The 15,151-nt window shown below is 36.4% G+C and overlaps 1 protein-coding gene across 6 annotated transcripts; it reads left to right on the top strand.

The window, feature by feature from the left end:
- The first annotated feature begins 494 nt into the window (after positions 1–494).
- LOC124721357 (transcription initiation factor TFIID subunit 12) lies at positions 495–14,222 on the top strand. 6 transcript variants are annotated; one of them, XM_047246287.1, is made up of 5 exons: positions 495–779; positions 1,880–2,094; positions 5,986–6,214; positions 11,439–11,631; positions 12,962–14,222. In XM_047246287.1, exons 3-5 carry the CDS (start codon positions 6,107–6,109, stop codon positions 13,087–13,089), a joined length of 429 nt encoding a protein of 142 aa, XP_047102243.1. In that variant the 5' UTR covers positions 495–779; positions 1,880–2,094; positions 5,986–6,106; the 3' UTR covers positions 13,090–14,222. The 6 variants fall into 6 exon arrangements, with proteins under 6 accessions (XP_047102243.1, XP_047102241.1, XP_047102244.1 ...); XM_047246285.1 differs by lacking the exon at positions 495–779 and adding an exon at positions 835–1,032 and having other exon boundaries at positions 5,976–6,214; XM_047246284.1 differs by lacking the exon at positions 495–779 and adding an exon at positions 837–1,032.
- The last annotated feature ends 929 nt before the right edge of the window (positions 14,223–15,151 follow it).

Raw genomic sequence — 15,151 nt, 5'->3', positions numbered from 1 at the left:
AGAAGTTTCGCAGTTATCTGATACTGGACTACAACAATTTCATTACAGTGAAAGGGACTGTGCAGTTCTTAAATACAGTACTGCAGTCTCTCAACAGTTACGTTAAGAAATAATCCCTGAATCGTACTTATCAATATGCCAAGTTCTGAGAAACCATTACATGCAAAAAAAACACTAATTAGCGGTGCATTTAATCTACAACAAATGTTCCACTTCGCTGCGGTTTTCTCAGATACGCGCATTCGAATGATACATTCGTATGGGCACTACTGCAAGCTCAGCGAAGCCGACTGTGCAGTGTCTCTCCAGATTGATTCTTACACCGTCTTTCTTTCACGTCTTTTTCGATCTGTTTTTGCGCCCCCTCTGTGCCAGTGCCCGTGGTGGGGATCTATCTCGTCATGCCCTCGGTACGGCCTTGCGGTTGGTCCAGAAGTGGATAGGATGCGAACTTCCCTTGATGGTTCGCAAAATAAAAGAGCGACAGTCGGCGGAACACGAGTGAACACCAGCGCATGCAGAGCGAAAACGAGAGAATGCCGTCCGCTCTCGTTCACGAACCGTTTACACCAGGGAGAATTCTCTTTCGCTGATGTTCACTGTTTTGTAAACCAGGATTAATAACAGCTGATCACATACCCCAATTATTTTCACAGTGTAGCAAAAAAATTATGCACAAATGATGACATATTTAACCAGCCGACCTTATTAGCATACCATTCAATATTTTGTGCGTTATATTCAGGGAAACACAATGCAGGTCCACATATTTATATTAGGTAACACATTCTCATAAATACTGCAGCTTAACTTTTGATAAATACACGAAATAAAAAACGCTGACAGTAATCAACGTCGATCAATATTTGAAATTATTCGCCAAAGGTGCTGTTGTGCTGCCCCCTGCAGTGGTAGGAACTAGAAACTGCGATCATAGCTTCGACAAGCGGTTCGGTCAATTTTGTGTGGTGTTAATTGAGCCCATCCTTTAAGTATTTCTTTCTGCGTGAAAAATATTTTGTGTGTGCACTGGTAAATATATAATGCTATAATGAACATGTTTTAATTTTGAAATTCAACTGTTTTGACCTAAAATTCAGACGCAACCGAACGTTTGACAGTTTACTGAGAGTTTGTTAGTGGGAAAAAAGCAGGTCGTTAACAAGAGTGAGATGTAAATAGAAGCAGTACAAAAAAATTAATCGTGAAATGACACTGGAAGATAATATTTTGCAATATTAGAATCCGGATATCTTAACTAGGACGTTTCTTTTGATTATCATGATTTCTGTGTTTGTGCGCGAATCCGTGCAGACAGTGAAATATTCATATGGAATGAAAAGTGTTAATAGATTGTAAGCGATAAGTCGTTAGGGTTGTCTTGTTTTCGGGCAGTAATTTTCGGAGACTTACGAATAACGCATTCACTGTTTGTAAACATTGTGAACAACTGTGAATTTTTGGATGAATGCCAAGCCGCTATTTATATAATTTTCTCAAAAAATTCATTAACGACAAATTCCTTGACGTTTCTATTGTCAGAAGAAGCAACCAATTCATTGGAAGTTTTGGAATCTCTGTCAGTGTCTAGCAGCAGTAGTAGTAGTAGTAGTAGCAGCAGCAGCAGCAGCATTGTAAGACCATTGCACGAGATTTCATGGTTCTTGTGATAAACGTAATACGAGGATGGTAATTATTCCGTATTATACCTGTGCACAAGCAATATTGTGCAATGGGGTGGGGAGACATTTTAATCATGTCAGACAAATTTTATGTACAAAATTGGTCACATGTTGAATATGATTTGTAGACAGTTTGTGCGTTCGGTATTTAATTCTTTTTACACTGAAGTCACCTCAATACTTCTTTTATTGTCAAGGTTGATATAACAAGCTACTGGCAAGTTGCACTTCTGCACTATCAAGTGTGGATAGTGTGCTGCTGGTTATTGGCACTGGAAGTGACTGTTCTTGAGCAGCCTCCACCAGTAATCCAACCAGGACAACAGTGCCACCTTCACGACATACTGTAATTATGCCTCAGTTGGGTACACAAACAAAGAATACGACGCCTGCAACAGAAGAATCGGGCCAGGTATTGAAGTGACATTGATTACACTCACTATGATAGTGCCTTTTAATATTCATTCCTAAAAACAAACAAACACTGTGGATGCTATGTTATTAGTTCAAATAACATTTAATCTAAGTTATTTGGGAATAACTGTTTTTGCTGGTGCCCGAAGCACCGTAATGCAATGCTGAAGGTGTGCAGTAACATGAGGATTGAAGTGAGATATTTTCACTTGACCTATAGGCCATCTTGCTGTAAATCTACTGTTGCTTTACTTAGAAAATTCACGAAGTACAAAACAGGATTTAAATTGGCCAGTAACATGGAGTGCAAGGGAAAGACAATAAATAAAACAAAAAGTGGGTACTTTTAATAAAGATATTTCAAACTACTTAAGTTCTTCATATAAGTTACCATTTTGGTGATGAAAATGTTAAAGTATGTTGATGTTCCCCACCATTGCCATGTGGAATAAAATTGTGTGGCTCTATTATGTGCATCTTCATAATCTCTGTAGATAACAATGAACAACTAAGGATACTGACAACAGTCCCACAGTACATTTACCTGCTAATGAAGTTGACCATTAATAGTGATTTCCAATTTTAAAACAGCATCGCCATTTCACTGTAAATAAGTCACATAAATGAGCAACACGTAACAATATATGTACATTGAAGAAAATGTGTTTTGTGAATAAGTTTACAGGTTGCTCTTAATAAAAAGATGATCCATGGAATATTTAAATAGGCAGTTTAAATGACCAGTAGTTTAAGAAGTACATTTTCTTCAAATTGTAACTGATAACAAGTCTCCAAGCCCCAGTCTTTGGTTAGGGTTTTGTTAGCCTCCTTATAAATATAGCCATCACAGCCAATGTTCATTATAGTGAAATTAGAGGACATATTCAAAGTCTTGAAAACAAAAAAACAACTAAAACAGCATGTGCGCTATGAACAGACTAGCAAAGTCACTGGCAGACTAAATGCTGTTATTATTTGCTGCAGACTGGACAAGTGTTTGTTCATGCAAAACATGGATGTACGTATGTATTTATGAGCAAGTATTGTGTTAACTCAAAAATTACCTATTTGATTTTTCTGAAATTAACTAATGATCGATATTTGCACACTGTCCAAAACGTATACAGGGATAGTGTAGTTAATTATGATTCTGGTATGTGTAAGATGTTATACTTGACAGTAAATTAATGGACAAGATTGCACATTTCCAAAAACAACATGTTAAAGAGAACTTTAAGCAAGGCGTTTGCAATGAAACATTTTCTCCTTTAACTAGAAACACAAGTAGATGGTAAAGAGATTATTATAACCAAGTCTTAACATTTCATTTTGCATTGGAAATATTATAAAAATGGATTGAAATTAACTTCGAATGTTTCTAGAATAGGCTGTATTTTTCCTTGTATTATCAGAAATGTAGGCATGTAAGTAATACGGTTAGAGAACTATTAATGGAGGAAATTACATTGAGGCAGATTAGAGAACAGTCAGCTTGAAACTTACAAGAGTCATAGCTGATATATTTTCTCAAACTTAGTAGTGGCTTGTAAATAATTGACATCATAATAGATTTCCATATTTAAAATATTGGTATTGTGTGTGAAAAAGTGCTTTTACAAATATCAAAAGCTACTCCTGTACTGTGTCAAAAAAGACTGAGAATGTTGCACTGCACATGGAAGATTACTTCTGTACTGGACCAGCTGCAGGCACATAATGAGTTTCAGAATGGTTTGAAATATTTTAGCTAACAAAGTAAAACAACATTTTAGGGCAATGTTTTCAGAAATTTTGATTCTGGAAGACCACTTTTTGGTCATGTCATTTTAGTGTTGCCCTAAAATTGTACTGACATTTGACAAGCTTCTATGTAACTACACTTTGATTTGCGGCAAGAGAAAGGATGTTGGGTGTACATAATGGATAATAATAATAAAAATTATAGTATCCTTTGCATATCTTCCTGGTAACTTGTTTCTATCAAATAGTGCTTACAGTACAAAATTCACTTTCAGTTAGACGGAGTAGATAACCACCTGGTCTGTAACATTATATGACCACCTACTCATGACAGTATGTTCATTGTGCTGGGAATTATTATTAAAATTACCAGAAATGTTGTGATATATTGTCCCAGCCTTTTTGTAACACTGTCAAGAACTAAGAGTTTGTTTAAACGGACTATTAAAAATAAATTTTTCTAGAATGCCAACTTGGTGCAGTTTCTCAGAATTGATTGTGTGAGGTGCTAACTTTAAAAGCTACTGCTACGTCAGTAAAAAGTTAATAGTGTAAATTACATTTCAGTAATGTTATGATATGGTATTTAATAACTTATTATCTCATTAGTGAAAGTCACTTTGAACTTCTTTCATGTAGTTACAAGCAAGAAAAGTCAGTCATGGGTTATTCAAAATAACTTTGTTAAATGAAATAATTGGATATAAAGTTGTCAAATTGGAAAGTTTACTGCATATAGTGATTTGTTTTCGGACAGAGGTGAGATGTGTCATCATCTCTACAATCATTGTCACCTTGAAATTGTACACTTCCTGTTAAAGTATCACCTGTATTCTCACTTTCATTTCTCTGTTTTGGCCATTGGATCTGAACAAACAAAGCTCCTCAACAAGGTATCTATTCAGTCTCATGAATACCTAAACTAGCCCGAGCTGGTGTTTTGGTCCCTCCATTACAATTTGCCTCAGTCATGAAACACAGCAACATTACATTTTATATGAGAAGTATATCAGGTTGTTCTGACTACCTTAGGGAAACAATGCTGTGTAGCCTAATGGGGCAGTAAACCAAAATAGATTATTTGGAAATTGCCATGGCTATTGAGAAATATTTTTTATGTCAGTTTGTACACACAGATCGGCATGAAGATGATTGTAATCAATTGAATTGAATGATCCAATAAAACAAAAACAAATTATAGTGCCCAAAGGCAGATATAAAGTCTGCTATTTTTAAACACTGAATCACTGTACCCTTCATAGTGACAATGACACGCTTCATCGAAATAAAGATTTTCATTGTAAAATAAGTAAAAAAAAGTGACAGAAAAACACACAAAATAAAATAGTTACATGTTGATGTTTCACAGGTAATTAAATCTCTGTGTGGCTAGAGTTAGGTAAGGAGAGAAGTGTGCTAACTGCCCCTCTGTGTTGCATCAGAATGACTAAATATGACAGATGATGACTTGGTGACTGTCTAGCTTTGTGTGGTCTTCAGGGCATGATCACTGAGTTTAGTTTTAGTTGTTTAGAGTTTCAAATGTTGACTTCGCATTTGCTGAATCTGCCGTGATAAATTTATGGATTAAATGAAATGAAGGTTACTTCTAAGACAGACCACACTGGTCTCCAATCAGTAATATGTTTGTAGTATGCTTGAGTTACTGCTCTTTGCCAAAGAGGTGTGTGTGTGTGTGTGTGTGTGTGTGTGTGTGTGTGTGTGAGAGAGAGAGAGAGAGAGAGAGAGAGAGAGAGAGAGAGAGAGTAGACATTATAAGACCATCATAACCTTGCTCCACAAAAATTTTGAGTTTTACACCATTACAGTTACAGATTTTAGAGTATTGGTACTGGCTTCCATTTTCATACTGTATGTTACTACATTCACTTATTTTACATTTTTTGTTGCCGTTTTGGGTCTCATATCAACTGCATTTTGATTTCTTTATTTTAAGCTTGTCATTTACATTTATTTTTGAGTGGATATTGTGCTCTTATGTTGCATTATGTGCAAACATTCTTTGTAGTTCCTAAATGTGGTGCATGAAGAGCTATTTTATTCACATCGGTTGACCGTAAGTGTGACTTTTATCACTGTGCTTAAATAGAATTTTTATTTGCCATAACTGATAGACAGGTCATTGCAGATGAAGCTCATATTCCACGAGGACTGGCCAAGGATTCAGCCATGGCTTCACATCAGGAAATATTCTACCTGTCATATGCAAAAATTGTTTATGAAAACGTCCAATTGTGACAACAAATATAATGCATGATGAGAGAGCTGAGGATAATGCAATAGCATGTGGGCTATTCACTTTATTCCATCACATGAAGATAGATGTACATTTGATTGGTTTACCCCACAAAACAAATGTAAGAACAGGTTTATGATGAAAAATAAATAACTGCACCAAGGAATGTAGCATAAATTTTTTGGAATATTAACTAAGACATAACTTTTTATGTAATTTGTAAAAGTGCCCCAGTTATTGAGCAGATATAATAGACTTTTCAAGTGTGTGTGTAACAAAACAGAGATTCGTTTGTCATACTATGTGTTATTTTCCACATTTTACATTGATATTTTGATTTGCTGAGGCATAAAATTACCTAACAAGTTCTGTTCATAAAATTCTTTGTATAAATTGATATGTGATGCATGTTTCCTGTTGTTTCATAAAATAATCTTTTCTTTGATAATAGAGGACAATCAACATAAGTAATTGGAAAAAAATTATGAACAAGAGCCATCTTATAAATTCCTTTAATTTAGTAACCACAGGCTTTACAGATATAAAGGAAGCAATTTATTGATAACATGCTACATGAATTTAGAATAAGGATTCATTTTGCTATCTGCGTTGTAATTTTCTGTCGTGGCCTAGTGAAAGAAAACTTACCACCTTTCAAGAAACATATAATTCTAGTAATTATAGAACAGCAATCACTTTAAAAATGGTGTCATAGCCAATGAATAGGTAAACAGAGAAGTCCAAATAGCAAACCTCGTGTACTAATTTTACTGTCTCCTTTCCTTAGTTTCCTTTACTGTTGGCTCAATGTACTGATTAAATAGTTTAAGTTACACCCCTGTCTCTGTCCTATTCAACTATTGCTTCTCCTCCATGTCCTTAAAATCTTAAATCTGTACTCTGGTTTCTCCACAAGTCGCAGATAAGCTTTCCCTCAGTTTATTTTCTCCCTGCTTCCTTTAGAATCTCAGAGAGTGTAATCTAGTCAACATCGTCGAATGCTTTGTCTACATGTACAAATGCTATATATACAGGCTTGCCTTTCTGTAATGTGTCTTTTAAGATAAATCATAGGGTCAGCATTACCTCATATGTTTCTACATTTCTCTGGAACCAGAGTCCATCTTACCCAGTGTCAGCCTCTTTCAGTCTTTCCATTATTCTAATAATAATTTTTTTCAGTATTTTGCAACCATGTGTCAGTACTTTGCAACCATGGCTTTATTAAACAATGGTTCTGTACTATTCATGTCTCTCAGCACTTGCCTTCTGTCGAATTGAAATTATTACTTTATTTAAGTCTAAGGGTATTTTGTTTATCTCATATATCTTGCTCACTAGGTGGAATAGTTTTGTGATGGTGGGTTCTCCAAGAATCTCAATAGCTGAGAGACATTGTAGTTTACTCCTAGGGCCTTGTTTTGCCTGTGTCAGATTCTTCCCACATTATCATATCTTCCATTTCATCTTCTTTCACTTCCTCAGCTCTCTTTGCTTAGAACTGGCTTGCTATCTGAGCCCTTGATACACTGACAGAAAAAAAATCACATCATCCAAAAATAATTAGAATGATGAAACTTTGGGAATATATTTGTCAGGATAACATATTTAAATGACCAACATTGCAGGATCACAGGTTAAAGTAAGTCTGAGATAAGCCATTGGAAATGTGAAATGCTGGTACATTAGTAACCGGTGTAACTGCCAGAAAGTTGAATGCAAGCATGCAAATGGACCTGCATTGGTTGTACAGGTGTTGAATGACAGTTTGTGGGATGGACTTCTGTGCCTGTTGGACTTGGTAGGTCAATACAGAGTTGGTTAATTCTGTTTGTAGATGACCCTAGAGTGGTTTTCCGATGAGATCATGTTGGATTACAACATCAGTATGTGGGCAAGCGTTATCCTATTGAGAAACAACCCCAGCAATGCTCTTCATGAATGGCAGCACTGCTTGTCAAATCACTAGGGTGATGTATGGTTTTCCCGTCAAAGTGCATGGGATAACTAAGAGAGTGCTTCTGCTGTTGTATAAAATTGCATATCAAACAAAAACTCCAGGTGTAGGCCCAGTGTGTCTAGCACACAGACAGATTGGCTGCAGGCCCTCAGGTGGTCTCCTCGGAACCAACACACAGCATCACTGGCACCGAGGCAGAACCAACTTTCATCAGAAAACACAACATACCTCCACCTTGCCCTCCTATGAGCTCTTACTTAACACCACTGACTTTGCGAATGTGGCGGTGGTTTGGGGTCAGTGGAACGCACACTACAGGGCACGTGGCTTGGAGCTGTTCTTAAAGTAAGTGATTTTTAACAGTTCGTTTTGTCACTGTGGTATCAACTGCTGCTCAGATTGCTGCTGCAGATGCAGTATAACTCACTAGAGCCATTTGCTGAACATGATGGTCTTCCCTGTCGGCAGTGCTACAAGGCCATCCAGAGCCCAATCATCTTGCGAACATATGTACTCATGACCATTGCTGCCAGCAATCGTGTACAGTGGCTACATTTCTGCCAAGTCTTTCTGCAGCATCATAGAAGGAACTTCTCGTTGCCCTATTATTAGACATCATTCGAACTCTGTGAGGGATTGATAATGGTGTCTGCATCCTTAAAGGCATTCTTGTATAACATCAACTGACAATGTCCAATCTCAAAAGTAACTAACGCTCAAAATTGTTACAGCTTGTATTTAAAACAAGCCTGATTTGCATCCTCATAGTGGCGCTACTAGTGCCACTCTTATGCGACTAGTGCGAAATTTGAATAGACATCACAATTCAAGTGCAGAAAAACACTGTAAACTTTCATTTATGTCACACAACTCCTCCTTGGTGTTGCGATATTCTTCTGTCAGTGTATTTTTGTGGCTGCTTCTCTTTTCTCCAAAGGTATCTGTAATTTTGCTATAAATAGCATCTATCTTTTCCATAGTCACTCATGCTTGTACAGCCTTGTATTTCTTTTCTAGCCATTCCAACTTTGCCATTTTTCCTCTTCTGTCTATCTTATTTTTTAGATATCTATATTCCCTTTTGCCAACATCATTTGCTGCATTTTTATATTTTCCCCTTTCATAAGTTACTTCAGAATATCATGTATTATCCAAGGATTTGTTTCAGTCAATCATTGTGTAATGATCTCTTCGAAACTCTCAACCATCTCTGATTCTTTCAGTTTATCCACATCCCATCTACATATATTTCCTATCTGACTGCACTTTCTCCAGTTTTAATCAGCAGTTCATAAACAATAAATTATGGTCAGACTCCACATCTGTCTCTAGGAATGTTAATTTAAAATTTAGTTTTCTCAGTCCTACCATAATATAAATCAGTCTAAAAACTTCTGGTGTTTCCAGGTCTCTTCCATGTGTACAACCTGCTTTCAAGAGTCTTAAACTAAGTATTTGCAATGATTAAGTTAAGCACAGTGCAAAATTCCACCATATGGCTTCCCCTTTCATTCCTTTCTCCCAGTCCAATTTATCTTGCGTGTTTTTTCTTCCCTTCCTTTTCCTACTCCATCCAGTCATTCTATTGCCCTATATCCAGATAATGCTGGGTTAGGACTGGTGTGGTACTTCTCCAGTTTTGCAGAGAACCATATCTGTTGATAGGCTATTATTACAGTGGGGTTGCCACTCCCAAAGGTGTTTTAAAGCCATTGCTCTCCTCCCCCCTTTCGGGGAGGAATCACAGTCAAATGTGACATCTTTTTTAAGATGTTCTCCCATCACATAACTGAGTTGGAACTAGCATGGTATTTACATAAATGGACATGAAACACTGCCCAAAATCACATCTTGGCTGGCAGGTACATCAGCCCCCATCATTAATTCGTGAGGTGGATTCAGTTTGGGGCCAGTGTGTCCCCATCCCCCCCTCCTGCTGTCCTGGAAGTGGGCACTAAAATGCTCTCATCTATCTGGGTGTGTTCCTATTCCTATAATAGATTTTAAGCCCACATCACAATTAAATTCTTGTCTCGCTTAACAATCTGAGTAATTTATTTTATCTCATTGTACATATTTTCAATATCTTCATCTGCAGAGCTGTAGTAGTTGGCATATAACTTACACTTCTGTGATGGATGTTGGCTTTGTATCTATCTTGGCTGTAATAATAATTTATTCACTATGCTGTTCATAGTAGTTTATAAACATTCCTATTTTCTTTTCTGTTAATAAACTTACTCCTGTATTTCTCGTCTTTGATTTTGTATTTATAACCCTGTACTCACCTGAGCAGAAGTGCTGTTCTTCATGCCACCACATTTCACTAATTCCCACTATATGTAACTTCAACTTGTCCATTTCCTTTTCCTACCTTCTTGATTACGGGATCTAACATTTCATGCTCAAATCCATAGGATATCAGTTTTGTTTTTTGTGCTGACAACATCCCAAATGGGTAAATATTTCACCTCTGAAATATTTTACACAAGAGGATGCTATCATCATTAAACCATACAGTAAAGCTGCAAGCCCTTGGGCAAAATAACTACCATAGTTTCCCTTCGCTTTCAGCCATTCACAATATCACCACAGTGAGGCCATATTGGGTGGCGTTGCAAGGCTGGATAAATCATTCATCCACACTGTTGCCCCTGCAACTACTGAAAAGATGGTTACCCCTCTTCAGAAAACACAGTTAGTCTGACTTCTCCACAGATAGCCTTCCATTTTCGTTGCACCTATTGTTTGGCTATCAGTATCATTGAGGCATGCTAGTCCAACCCCCTCCTCCCCCCCCCCCCCCCCCCTTTCCCTTTTGCAATGCCCATGGCTCTCAGTTTCATCAGATCCAAGACACTTATTCACTATCTTGATTTTTTTCATCACGCATAATTGGGACATTAAATAGTCTATAGCAGTTTGTGGAAGTTTTGCTGTGTATTGAGATTACATGGGCTACCAGGGGAGGATATGTGACTGAAAAGAATGTAATTCTACAACAGCCCACCCTGCTTTCATGAGTAGGAAATAAATATTAAAAAAAAAGTAGTGAACTTAATGCAGTAACTGGAGAGTGAATTTATATTGTAAATATTCTCCACAGTCACTCTTAATTTTGATTTTTCATTTATAGAACTTATTAGGTACAGGGGTTGTGAAGAATGTTTTCAGTTAGGATTAAGTTATAAAAGAAGTCTTTGATATCATCTAAGCTGCTCTAATTGTACCAGTAATTTTACAAGATTTTACAGTTCTGTTTGGTTAAGTGTACATGTATTCCGAAGATTGGTAACACATTAATTGTATCAGAGTTCATCAGTCACTACTAATTTATACCCTGGTAAACCATTATAACATCTCAGTTTGTTTCTTTCTTCTGTAGGTGCTCACAAAGGCACGTTTGCAAGACCTTGTAAAAGAATTTGATCCCAATGAACAACTAGATGAAGAAGTGGAAGATGTCTTGCTTGAAATTGCAGATGATTTTGTGGAATCAGCTGTAACAGCTGCATGTCTGTTAGCTAAACATAGGAAAGCTAATACAATTGAAGTTAAGGATGTTCAACTCTATTTAGGTAATTTTTTTATTTTTCACAGTTACTTTTTTAATACTTTTATATTCTTCTACCATACAGATATTGTTTCATTTTAGTCATTCTTATCTTTTTATTAAAAATACTTTGACACTTGTAGTTCTGTATCATTCTACAGATTCTTTATTTTGTGGGTGTGATTTAAGCTTATTGGACTTTGCTGCTTTGTCACTCTCACAAATTCTTTCATATATGAGTAATTAACTTCAAAAGATAACCTTGCATTCAGATAATTCATATAGTACAGGCCTATTTGAATTATCATTCATCAAGAGGAACACTTTCATAAAATTTGTTTGATACATGGCATGATCATTAACTTGCATCCCAAAGTGACTACTGAGAAGCAATGGTGGCTGAAAGGTTATTGTGAATTTAAGATGACTTTCTTAGTTGACGTGTCCTAATTGAGAAAAGCTGTTTGTATTTTGATTGTAGGGGGGAAAAACTGAATTAAAGTAATAGACAAGGAAAAAAATACTGCCTCCTGTTTCATAAATGAAACGGCCATTGACAGTTGATGGATGTAAGAGAGTTATGATAAACTTTTTACCATTGCTCAAAGACTAATCGGTTGCATGAGGAACTGAAAATGGAAATGGTTAAGAATCCTCACAAAAGAAGTTCTGTGGGTGATGGACAATGGACTACTCTATTTTGACAGTGTGTCTGTTTTGAAAGCTGTCGGTTTTGAAAGCTGTACAAGATTGACAATCATTTTCCATTTACTGTATTTTTTTCTCAGTAAGGAGTGCCTTTTCTACTACCACAACACAAAAACTCCACATGCACTCATTATGGTTACCTAAACACAACATGTACATCTACTATTCAACATGCATGAAGAACGAAAACATTGTCAGGCAGCTGAGCATACCACCTTAGAAACCCCTGACCTACAATGCTATACTACTTTATTTTTAGTTATGGTGGGAATTATTCATAATATGTGCTTCTGGGAGCCATGTAATATTTATTTGTAATGGAATAGTGAACAAAAAGCATTGGGAACCTAATGTTTTCAGAGATATGTAGTCTATTTATGCAATCTAAAACCTTTGCAACCATGTTACACAATGTGTTCCTTTTTCACATTTCTTTTTGTTATAAGGACACCTTTATTTGCAAATAACCATATTATCCCATGGCGGAATAAATTATTGTTTAGAAGTCATCAGATTGGAGAGGAAATTTGTCGTACTCATAACTATGTGTGATGACAGTCAAGGCTGTTTCACAAAAGATACGCTTAATGTTCATTACATTGAAATTCTCAGAATGTTATTGGTGCGTTTATCATTATGTTTTCCAGAGAGAGACTGGAACATGTGGCAGCCAGGTTTCGGTATGGAAGAGCTTCGTCCGTACAAGCGGACGGCTGTGACAGAGGCACACAAACAGAGACTGGCACTAATACGTAAAGCTGTAAAAAAATATTAAATTTATGTGTAGTGCACTGGTAATTATTTTATTCATAAATGAATGTCATTAATGCTTAAACTTATATCCTTTAAATTTCCTGTTGTGCTGTCTATAACTTCATTTATTGTTACCATAGACATAGCAGAATATTGAAATGGTAATGTTCTCCTCACAGTATTTTTCATCTTATTCTAAGCATCCTTGCTTCTAAATTACAGGTACAAATGATTTACCCACTACATTCTCTTATGTTCATTCTCAGTTAGATCATAGGTATGAAGATTTCGTACTGATATACTGTTTTCATATGTGGCATTCTATTTCTACCAGTGGTTGTTAGTGATTTCAGTATTTACTTGTTTACTGTCACTTACAGCAGATCGTAAGTTTTTCAATGTGTTGCACATACTTTTCACACTCCAACCAAATAATGTCATGAGAAAAGAACTGGATTATTCTTCTGCATAGTGTTCATTTATCAGTTTGGAAATGCCATTGCCCTGACTTTGGATTTCCTCTGGTAACACCTGCTGTCCATGTTTCAGCTTTCATTTGTTTCAGGTCTGTTCCCATGTGTTGCCCTTCTATTAAAAAATAGTTTCAATTAGTTAAGTCGAAGTCCTGTTGTGCAGGGTTTCCGCAGTTACTTTCACTTCCATTTAATAAGTACCTCCATGCTAGAACACTGCATCCACATGTCAAAGTGAAGTGAGTGGCAGTCATTACCCTTCTCACTAACAAAGCTGCATGGTCTCCTTTACCCTCACTTGGGCGAACACTTGTCAACTGTGACTTGGCTGGGATGTGGCCCCTTCCATGTGGCTAAGAAAACATGGCAGTTAACTTTGTCACAACACAGTGTGGGGCATAGAGGAAGAGAATTTCCTGTTGTTCATAATGATTGGTTTTTATAGCATATTCAAACATAATCGTCAATACTGTTTTGAAGACAGCATGCTCCCACATGCTTGTATTTTGTCTTTAATTTCTTACTGGTCATCGTAATACCACTATCCCCTCCCTCCCCCCAAACCCATGCAGGCACATACGCGCACGCTTACACACACACACACACACACACACACACACACACACACAGAGAGAGAGAGAGAGAGAGAGAGAGAGAGAGAGAGAGAGAGAGAGAGAGAGAGCTACTGTGGTGATTAAAAGAAGAAGAAAAAGAAAAGAAGATGGAGGGAGGGGGCAAGCAGAACAAGGAATCTGGTTTCTCTTTAGTTGTTTTGATCGGTTTCACAGCATCAATTCCTGTTTGTTTTCCTGATTTTCTGTACTTCAGACAGATTTCAGCTTATTTCCTGTTGCTCCTACACCCATTTGTTTGCCCAGCATCCAGCTTGATATCTCTTATCCCATTTTATACTCCCTTCAGTGTGTACAAAACTTCATTCTTCAGTGAATTCTTGTAATGAGAGACTTTTTATCCATGGTTAGAGTATCACTCTTAGATTTGATACTGCTGAATATAGTTGCTACATATGTGCATCTTACTGTTTCCTTTGCATAAGTCATGCGCCAGTTTAGTGATATTTGCGTGTAAATTTATACATCTGGAAAAAGTGAATGTAAAATGTCTCCTACTTATGTAATACAATGATACACCCACATATTGTAATATAATGTAAGTTGATGTGCTTAATGTTGATAAAAATTAAATATATATGAAATAGCATGAAACGTGAACTCATTCCTTTTGTTACTACTTGTTATGTTTTTCATAATGCAGCTCCTATTACCTTTTAAGTTACTGAGAGATTATGCAGAAACTATCTGGTGCTATCAGGATACACAATTAAGTGAAAAGTAAATACTTACACAGCTGTAACAATGCTTATCAAAAATTATTTCTTGTACTGCCTTTTGTGTGGTGAGTATCTTTTTATGATTAAAGTGAAATCCATTCTGTATTTTTTAGCACAAAATAATATTAATTAATTGTAAGAGAAGAGTTATGAAACATAAGTGCTTAATTTGTTATCAATAAATGTGAAATTAGTTCAAGTTATAGAAAATGGAATTACAGTAAACATGGACTTGCTTTGGTGATGCAATGCATTTATTT

This window comes from Schistocerca piceifrons, chromosome X (assembly GCF_021461385.2).
Source record: "Schistocerca piceifrons isolate TAMUIC-IGC-003096 chromosome X, iqSchPice1.1, whole genome shotgun sequence".
Taxonomy (NCBI): domain Eukaryota; kingdom Metazoa; phylum Arthropoda; class Insecta; order Orthoptera; family Acrididae; genus Schistocerca; species Schistocerca piceifrons.
Note: the sequence above shows the minus strand (reverse complement) of the source record. Positions and strands in the feature narration are given on the sequence as shown.